This window comes from Ictalurus punctatus, chromosome 26, assembly GCF_001660625.3.
Source record: "Ictalurus punctatus breed USDA103 chromosome 26, Coco_2.0, whole genome shotgun sequence".
NCBI classification, from domain to species: domain Eukaryota; kingdom Metazoa; phylum Chordata; class Actinopteri; order Siluriformes; family Ictaluridae; genus Ictalurus; species Ictalurus punctatus.
The window spans coordinates 18,829,622-18,839,621 of NC_030441.2; the positions used below are offsets into that span (position 1 = coordinate 18,829,622).

A 10,000-nucleotide genomic window follows, 5' to 3' on the forward strand; every position below is an offset into this window, starting at 1 on the left:
ATGATCCTGCAACAGAAGTTCAATAAGCAGATTATTTATCAATACGCTGCTTTTATCTGTTTCTTTTGAGCGGCCATTTGACACCACCAATTTCTTTTTTGTTACAGTTTGTAATACAGAAAGAATGATTTGCAAAATAAAAAGCATTTTGTGAAACCAAATGACATATCAAGCCCGTTATCAGGGCAACATGACCTAACCCCTTCAAGTGTACCTCCATTTTATTCATTGATTTTAAAAAATAATAAATGTGTTTTTGTTTTTATGCCTTTAGGTGGGTATGTGTCAAAGCATGTCAACTAGACACACGATTAGGAGACTATGTGCATGCCATGCATTTTTTTTTCTTCGTCGAACACACACCATTCATGCTAACACTCACAATATGAGAAATGCAACAGTGACCCATATATTTTTCTGAAGCTGCCTTAATAAATATGTTTAATAAATAACGAATTGTCTCCCCCTTACAAATAATGTGTACGGGTTCCAGTGTCATAACCTCATAATGTTTATTATTATTATTATTATTATTATTATTATTATTATTATTATTATTTTTTTTTTTATTTAAAAAGCTTAATCTAATTTTGACCTGAGTTTCTACTTCAGTTCGCCTCAGTTTAATTATACAGATTTTTACACTAATTACCAAAATCATTGTGGTAAACTACATCGTAAGAGTATTTCATAGAGAGGAAATACAAACCGTACCGAGTGCACTGAAAACAATGTTGGGTATTAAAATATCCATTAAAAGTCTCGGTGTATAAGTCATGTTTTCTTATAACTTGTAGTTGGAATCTCGTTAGATAGGATCATATTTCTTAGCAGGTAAAATGCTCAAACTCAGAGTTTGATACATATTATTATTATTATTATTATTATTATTATTATTATTATTGTCACATGGTATCATAATCATTCCACCATCCTCAGGAAATAGTTTTTATCCATCGCATGATGTTCTGAAAGTGGTTGTGTATCGTTATGTTGTACATTAAGAGCACTGAGCAAATAGATTGCAAAATAGTTTTAGCAAGCGGATGTTCTCATGAGAGTGCATTCATTTGTGCCAGTAAAAGAGTGTTGTTCAATAAAACTAATCATTAACTACATCGGCGATGAGTCATCCTCTAACAGTGGACTCTTTCAGGGTTGTGTGAATGTGAGAATAAAACTGTGGTGTGTTTCCGAAACTGCATGGGGAAATCGTCTGTAATGAAAATGTCAGAGGACTGACTCCATAAGGACACACACCCTGAGTCTCCTATATATAAAAGTGTATATATAATCACATCACACACACACACTGTGTATTGGGAAAAACAGCAATAAGAAGATTAAGTAACTAACTGACTATGCTGTACATCTCCCACTCAGTCATGTAGTTTTCTCCTGAACAACATGAGGAGGTTCTGATTTCTCTCCACAGACATTACTCAGGGTCTTGTTCACTCTGAAGTGAAGTACAGTAGTCCAATCTTTTGTCTAGTGTTCTGCCAAAGTAATGCTGCTTATGGATTGCAGTGGCAAAAAAAAATACCCTGAAATGGAACCTTTTTATGAACCAAGGAACTTTTTTCCTCTTTTCTTCTTTTTTTTTCTTCTTTTCCCTCCTCCATGGATTCATGAACTGTAGCATGTCTCCACCATAGGAGCAGGGGCCAGCCGAGTCCAACCTCCAGGCACCCTTTTAATTCCTGTGGTGGAATTATAAGGGTCAGGTTTTTTTTTTATTTTTTATTTTCTCTTCTACTGCACACTGCTGATTGATTAATCACAACCTTCGCAGAATGTCCAACCATGTAACGACCAATTATAAATGTACTAACCATGTATTACATCATCATAGTTCCCACGGTGCTAACATAGGACAGAAACGTCTCATTCTGGAGTGTTCTCCCTTTAGCATACGCTCTCGTTCTAAATTTCACTCGAAATCACATTTTTAGATGACATCACGTTCGACTTGCACCTATGGGTTTGGGGCTTCGACTCCCCTGGCCCTGTGTAGGACAAGTGGTATGGAAAATGGATGGATGAATCAATTAGTTGGTCTTCATTAACATATTTTTTGTGTGTGTGTGTGTTTTTTTAGGGGACCATGGTGGTAGTGACGCTGACTGACGTGCATGCAGCCCTGGCATTTTTCACGCTCGCTGCTCTGGCCACGGTGCTGATGGTATGTGTGCTATGCAGGAAACGCAAGACCGAGGGAACCTACCGGCCGAGTGCAGAGGAGCAGAAACAAGCTGAGGGCCAGGGACCCGAGAAACCAGGCCTCCCACTGCCTCTGCCCAAAGAGGAGCGACTGATCTGAGACCCTTCTTTAACCACATGGTGTGACTGAACTTGGAAATGTCGTTCTAAAGCAAAGTTCTATTTACAGATGCAATAATGGCAACTAAGAGGGTTCTGTTCCATTCTAGAGCCACACTTTATGATCTAGAACTCCATGTATTCTATAGTACTTTAAATTAAACCACTGATGATGCTCTCGCTCTCTCGCATTTTGTTACTGAAAATGATGCTTTTTAAAAATGCTCTCCAAGGTGGAAGAAAAACAAAAAATGTCATTTCATGTGGACGAGAGAAACGGAAGGTTTTTTTTTAAATTTTTTTTTATTTTTTTTATTAATGAAGTGTTGCTATTGTATTAGGACATGGTTTATGATGATTGTTGACCAGGTGGTCACACTGTGTGTCTCTCTTTACAATTGAATTCAGCTTTGTATATTATTCCACCGCACTCGTGTAGATGTGGCATTACGTGACCCATGCTGCGCTGCTCCGGGTTCCACCGCTACGGTGCCACAAACCGAATGGAGCTTTCGGGTGAGCACTCTAAATTCGAGTGTAATCTTAAGCAGTAGTTCCGCCCATTCGAATCCTCGTGTTCGTCCTTATTCTTGGTTGTGTCGGTGTTTGTGCACGTTTGTCCTTCTCTATCGCTCAATGTACAGCTCTTAACATTACTCTTAAAGCATTTTACATTCGAGAGCTTGATGTACTGTTGCACCTAACGGGCCGGTGTGGTCATGTGACTGCTTTCACGTCAATTTTTGTGTTTTCACATGAAGGGAGAACTTTGCGAAAGAGTGTGTGTGTGTGTGTGTGTGTGTGTGTGTGTGTGTGTGGATGGCTGGTGAATGTCTGTTGGATCTGCGCTCTTGCACAGACGCCCTGTGCTGTATATTTGACCTCAATACCAGGACTTTACAGGAAAGCTTGCACAGCTTGTCTGCTAATGCTGTTTACTTTTTAAACATGGGAATAATGAGTGTGTTATGAACTTAATGTATTCTCTAAAAAAAAAAAAAATCTAATCAAATGTAAGTCATAAGCAATTTCTTACACTGAATAATAGAAATAAAATTAGCATTTATCATTTCCTTTTGTTTCTGAATCAAAATGATTACTGTATTACTTGGCAGTCCTTCTGTTTAACTCCTAACCTGGGATATACTACTTTTTTGTTTGTTTTTCGTTTATGTATTTTGCATTTTATTGTGCTAACTTAATGAAATGTGTAATTCAGGTATTGACGGGAAATAGGTATTTTTGGCAAGTAGTTGTCAATGTTTACTGTGTCACTCGCTCAGTGTGCCCTAGAGGACAAAGCCCACCAATTTAGTGTTTACTGTTAAATTCTTTCAAATACCAAAATTCCGAAGGCTGGAAGAAATAAAGTACTAGTTAACTTTATTAAGTAAAACTACTCAATATATTTTTTTAAATCACTAAGTTTCTTTATAATCATATATTTATAAAGTCAAAAGGTGACATTTATTTATTTATTTATTTATGTATTTATTTATTTATTTATTTATTTAATTTTTAAGCACCAGACTGCTCTGAGGAGATGATCACAGATCCTAAAAAACCTAAACTTCATTTCTTCCTGAAGAGAAATGGTATTCACCAAAACGTACAGCCTACAGCTAATACAAATTTAAATTTGTATGAAAATTGGTTGTTTTATTTCATATGCAAGGCTTTGTACTACCTTCGTTCTGTACTACCCAAATACACTCACAGAGACCAGAGATGGGTGTTACAGTAATCTAATGACTCTTTCTGATAACGCAGTAATGTAACGCATTACGTTTTAAATGTATATAATTTGATTACAGTTACTGATGTCAATAAAATTGCATTGCAAATTTACTGTTAAGAAAACAATATGAAGTACAATGCATTTTTCAAATAAATCAAAAAAAGATTCTCTTTATCGCTGAATAATTTCCACTTGGAGTGGTTTTTCACGACGTAACTGAACGTCAGTAAAAGACGGCGTGTAATTTCATATCTTTGAACGGAGGCAAGACCGATCAGACAGGAAAATCCGTGGAAATACTTGTGTCTTATTGGCTGACGGTGTCTCAATTCTGCCAAACGCTAGCTCGCACAGTCAGTGTGAGGAAAAATGGATACACGTCGATTTCTTTATTATTATTTTAAACCAGTAAAGGTGTTGAAACTGAACCAGTATAATCCTCTGACGCTGAGCAGGAAAACAAGGCGTGTAAACATCTATATGAGTTCCAGTTTACGTGAACGTGATCTAAGCAGAGCAGAAGGAAAGATAATTATGAAAAATCCAACTTTTTCTGATCATATCATACAGTAACGTACTAAAATTACTGAAAGAACTGAGTTTCACTCTGCATGACTCTGTAGCAGCTACACCCATACAGTGATAGCGTAGCTGTGCCTAGCGACACCAAACTAGCCGAGTTAGAAAAGTTTGATATTTTATCGATCTGGTAGTCTTATGACAAGACCCAAGGCAGGTTTTATGATAAATCTGACTTTTTTCTGATCATGTCATACACTGACGCATGCAAAAATTACTGAAAGAACTACGAGTTCCACTTTTTGTAGTGTATTTTTTTTTTCCTTTTGAAAGTAATGAATAATCTGATCACTTTTCACACGCAGTACTCAGTAATGTAATCACTTTAGTTTTAAAATAGTAATTGGTCATCTGTAATGGATAACTTTTTTTTTTTTTAAGTAACTTACCCAACACTACCAGAGACACCAGTTTCTTCCGAGCTTTATTTTTCTCCGTAAAGTCTCTATACACATTTCATTAGAGGTCGTATATGAGAGGATGAGATGAAACAAACGATGATTACAAGATTTTCATTATTTATTTAGTTTTTGCATGTCAGACAGTACATATGAACTCATCGCAGGTAGGAACTAAAAAATGTCGCACCGTATGCACCATAAGATTCTTCCCAGGAACCATTTGCCCTGGTTTGGTTTGTTGCTTTGCTGCATTAGACCTGTTTTTGAGTAGAATTGAGAACATCGTAATTCAGACGTTGCTTGCAGGTGCAGCATGAGCAACAGTTTAAAAAGATGTGGGTGGCTGGCTACACACGTCTCAGAGGAAACACGTGACTGTCTTCACCCTCCCTGGTTGGTCGCTATTGTACCGTATGATGGGGAGATGTAACTGGTGAGGGGCCAAGACTAAATTAGGGAAGGACTAAATTAATTAACCTTAGCTCATGCAGTATTTTCCCATGTTACATGGTTTACTGGTGAAAAAGGCAATACATTACCATGAGTAACTAAAATCAGCATATGATTTGAAAATGGACGTCTTTTTATTTTGTGAAGTTTCCTTCTACTTTTACTTTCATAATTTACTTGACTGATGTTTAAAAGATTTACTTAAATCTTAACTAGGTGAAGAATGTGGTGTTGTGTGTAAAGGTTTTTTTTTTTTTTTTTATAAACCAAGAGTATTTACTTAAATTTTTATTTTTTTTTAAAAGGGTAATTGCTCTCTTACTTGAGTAAAGATTTTGTCTACTTTAGCTTCTAATTTCCAGGACCAGTGCACTCCTTCATTTATTTCTTTGGACAGTTTCAGGAACTATCATCAGTGGGTGTAATATTGTTAATGAGTGTAAATATACTTTTTTTTTTGTCATGGGGGGGAAAAAATAACACCGTCAAAGTCTATAAGATTTATTTAGAAAGAAATTATTGATTTTTTTTTTTTTTTTTTAAATGGACAAAAGAAATGTGCTTTTAAATGTTCAGTTTTGTGAACTGGTTTGAACAGTAGGATTGTTGTGCAACAGCGGAGCAAGTACTGTATCGACCGCACTTTAATAGGTTACACATTAATAGTAGGATGTGCTTGAGTAAACTAGACATCTGCTTGTGCTTTTCTTCATAATACACCTCTGTGGTCACTCCAAATAAAGGTGGGCATCTCTGGCAGCTAACACTGACATGGCCATGAAACGATCCCTGCAGTCAGTCACTGCTCAAATCTCTTTTTAAGTTCAGACACTTTCGGTAGAGGAAGGTCTTCGTCCTCTGTGGCTGTGGATGATAAATTAGATGTGGTTGGTGATTTTATGGTCAAGTCATCAGTTTTTGTACTCGTGGTTACCCGAAGGGCTTCAGGGCTTCGTGGAAAGATGTTTAGAGGTGTATCTAAGGTTTTGTGGCCATAACTGGGTCTTACGGTCTCGGGTGAGCCCTTGGTCTGGTAGGCCTTGACCTGGAACAAGGCCACTTTGGAGAGCACTTTAGGAGTCGATTGGTCTCTGCACTCTTCCTGTTCCTCATCTTTTTTGGCTGCATTAACCAAACTGTCTGCATTCAGTTGTTCCTCAGCAAGGTGCTCCTTTTCCTGGGGAGAGTTTCTAGGTAGACTCCCTGGGTTGTTGTTCTTCTGAGTTAGATCTTGGTGTCCTGAATGGTGTGTGTTGTTTATTGCCTCTTTTACTTGCCTCTCCTGGGCTCCATTACTTTCCCCATTATCATCATCAGGTTTGGACTGCCAAGTTCTTTCCTGATTTTCTCCTGGTGAGCTGCTATTTTCCTGATGATGTTTTCTGTATGATATGATAGCTTCACCTGGCACTACTTTTGATGGTCTGCTAGGTTCCTTCTTATCTTCCCTGCATGGTCTGCTTGTTTCCTCCTGATCTTCTCTGGATAATGTGCTAGTTTTCTTACAGTTTCCATTCAGCTCCTCTTCAAGTTCCTGTCTTAGATCCATGAGATCCTCCTCTAATCTTCCAAGATCCACACATGGCTTCTCCTCCCCTGAGGTAATGTGACCCTCTCTCAACCCATCTCTCATGCCCCTTTCTGGTTCGTCGTTTGGCAGTTCGGACTCCTCCTCCTCTATATCTGGCCCCTCTTCAAGCCCTTCCTCCCAGCTCATCAGACTGCCATTGTTCCCAGTGGAAAGACTCAAGCTCTCCTGACTGGGTGTGGCTAAGCTCCTCTGGAACACATGAGGGGTAAATTGACAAAAATAGATTTTTCTTTATCTATTTATTTATTGCTGGAAAAGCTTTGAAGATTGATTGCGTGTGCGTGTGTGCGCTCACTCTGTTGATGAAGTCGGTGCAGTCGGAGGTAAAGACGTCGAGGCTGCGTGTGCTGTACAGCAAGCCCGGCTCTGTGGAGCTCTGTGTGCTTAATGTGTCGAAGATCTCCCCAAGCAGGTCCATCTCCTCAAGATCAGCCATCACAGAGAACTCGTCCTCCTCGGTGAGGTCATCAGAAGCCAACTCTACACAACTGCACACAAATACTCGAAAAAATGAACCTGTGTGTAGTGTGGTGTGGTTCTAGCAGAATACTGAGTCATGGGGTGGAGCGATGATACTCTTATTACTGCTCTAGTTGATTATTTTACTATAACAGCATATCCCCAATTGCATTATTCTCTTTATACCACAACAACGGTTAACATTTATTCTTCGTTAAAGAATATTATACTTTTGATCCGCTTGTAACTACATTATTCCATTAAAATTGTGAAACACTTGCGTTATCGCAACTATAAAAATTAAACTATAAACATTATATTTCCTCACCAGCAAACTTGATGAGACAAAACTGCAACTTGTCGTGTTACCAAGAAACCACAAAGTAGTGTAAACTCTCAGCTTTAACTCTGACTGTTTTCAAAGTGCTGACACTGGAGACTCCTTCCTTTAATGTCAAACATCTTATATAAAACCTCACCATATCAACAATTCTATACATTTTTAATCCCATTTTTAAACCCATTTTTAGTGGGTTAACCGTCGGTTTTCCCGATGACCTTCTGTATGAAAAATATGAATTTTCGGCAGATGGTACAGTTGATCTATACCGGCTTCTTGAGCCGCACATAAGTCTGACACGCTGACGCCACACTCTTACTGTACTGCAAACTGTAGCCTATGTATTGCTTTGTGGTTCTTTGCAAGTGGTATATACTGTACAGTACTGTGCAAGTTTCAGGCACATTCAAAGAAACGCTGTAGAGCAAAGAAGATAAAATAATACTATATAGAGCAGTAAACGGTAATAAATTTAACAAAGGTAATATTTGGTGTGATGACCCTTTGCTTAAAAAAAAAAAGTAGTCTCAGGTAGAATTAGTGCAGTTTTATAAGGAAATGAGCTGTAATTGTTATCGAGCATCTTGCAGAACCAGACATGGTTCTTCTGGAGATTTTGACCGTCGCACTCACTTCTTATTTTTGCAGCAAATCCCAGCAGCCTTCGTTCTGTTTTTAGTCTGAAAAGTCTCTTACCAACTTCATACTCTGCTTTCTTTACTGACGTACAAACATTTTACTGTAACGGTTCATTTTGTTTCATAATGCTTGGAAATGTTTTCGTACTGACTCAATAGTGTAGAAGTCATAAAATAAAATTCTATAAAAATGTTTGTACTTAAAAATAAATCAATAAATATATAGGGTGAGTAAAACTTTTGCACATTACTGTACATGCATGCTGCGGCATTATCCCTGTCATAATACATTTTCACAAACTGATATTTATTTTAATAATATTTAATGAAATAATTTACATTTATATTAAATCAAATGACACAGAACATGTCAGGGTTGTAAGTTTTAGAACCCTGACACACCCCGGTTTATTCTCACTGCGAGCCTATAAAAGTAAACTTGTGCGTTTTTACCTGCTTTTTGTGGTTAATGGAGGATTAAATCAACTTTTAATATGTCTCTGCATAATAATTTCTTGCTCTTCAACTGGAAGTATGCTCACCTGCTTCCCCCCCATACTGAACATTGCTGCCTGTTTGCTGCAAAAGTCTGGATTTTATGTGAAATATAAAATAAGATAAGAATGATTTAAGATGAGTAAACATTTAATTCAGAGTTAAAACTGAGAAAGTTGATAACCAGCATCATGAAACCTGTTAACCTTTTAATTAACCCAATTTGGACTTGTTTATTTCCCTCGATCCAAAACTTTCTCCGCAGCTCAGAGGTTGTTCAGCTCGCTTTGTGAAACAGGCCTGTGTTGTACAGCTCCCTGTGGATGAGCGGTTACTATAGAAACGATAACGCGTTAGAGCGAGCGCATCAGTATGACCCTGCGGTTTGCAGTCGATCTGCTGTTAGAAATGATTAGATAACTTCATCATACACAGGGATGCAACAGGGAGGTCCAACAACTACCTCTGAGGAACAAAGTGATTTGTCTTTTCAAACAATGACAAATGTACTTGAAGTGTATTATAAACACATTACTCGACTTAATGTTATTAACATTATTATTAACAACTGTTACTGTTCCATGAGTAATTCTTCATAGAAATACTTTTTCTTGTAATTGAGTAAACTTTTTGGCTATTCTACCCACCTCTGGTTGGGGGGTATAGGGAGGTGACCCTCCCTATATCTGTGTTCTTTAAGCATGTGAACAATCTCACTGTCTCACACACACACTCACACTCACCACTCGTCTCCCCAGCTGCCACTGTTGTCCTGCGGTGTTTCCTCCCCCTGCTGGACGGTTGGTTTGCGTGTGGGCCTGCGAGGTCGGGACTGAAAAAACAATGTCAACATAAACATCCATGTTTGTAATCAATATTTTAATCCAAACTCAAACAGAGCTCATCTTAAATCTTTGCGTTTTGAATATCGGAGCTTTTAAAACTAATGGATGGAGAAGAATGAGCATGGACTTCAGTTCTAATAAG

General features: G+C 37.9%; 2 protein-coding genes across 2 annotated transcripts in view; one reads left to right on the forward strand and one right to left on the reverse strand.

Moving 5' to 3' along the window:
• Window positions 1–3,395, forward strand: part of crb3b (crumbs homolog 3b) — a 4,346-nt gene extending 951 nt beyond the window's left edge. The window contains exon 2 of the mRNA XM_017457540.3: window positions 2,102–3,395. Within this exon, the coding sequence (XP_017313029.1) occupies window positions 2,102–2,323 (222 nt within the window). The 3' untranslated portion in view covers window positions 2,324–3,395. The remainder of the gene's footprint in view (window positions 1–2,101) is intronic.
• Window positions 3,396–5,046: 1,651 nt separating this feature from the next.
• Window positions 5,047–10,000, reverse strand: part of dennd1c (DENN domain containing 1C) — a 16,688-nt gene continuing 11,734 nt past the window's right edge. The window contains exons 20-22 of the mRNA XM_053676236.1: window positions 9,757–9,845; window positions 7,377–7,569; window positions 5,047–7,270 (exon numbers count right to left, since the gene is read on the reverse strand). Coding sequence (XP_053532211.1) covers window positions 6,290–7,270; window positions 7,377–7,569; window positions 9,757–9,845 — 1,263 coding nt within the window. The 3' untranslated portion in view covers window positions 5,047–6,289. The remainder of the gene's footprint in view (window positions 7,271–7,376; window positions 7,570–9,756; window positions 9,846–10,000) is intronic.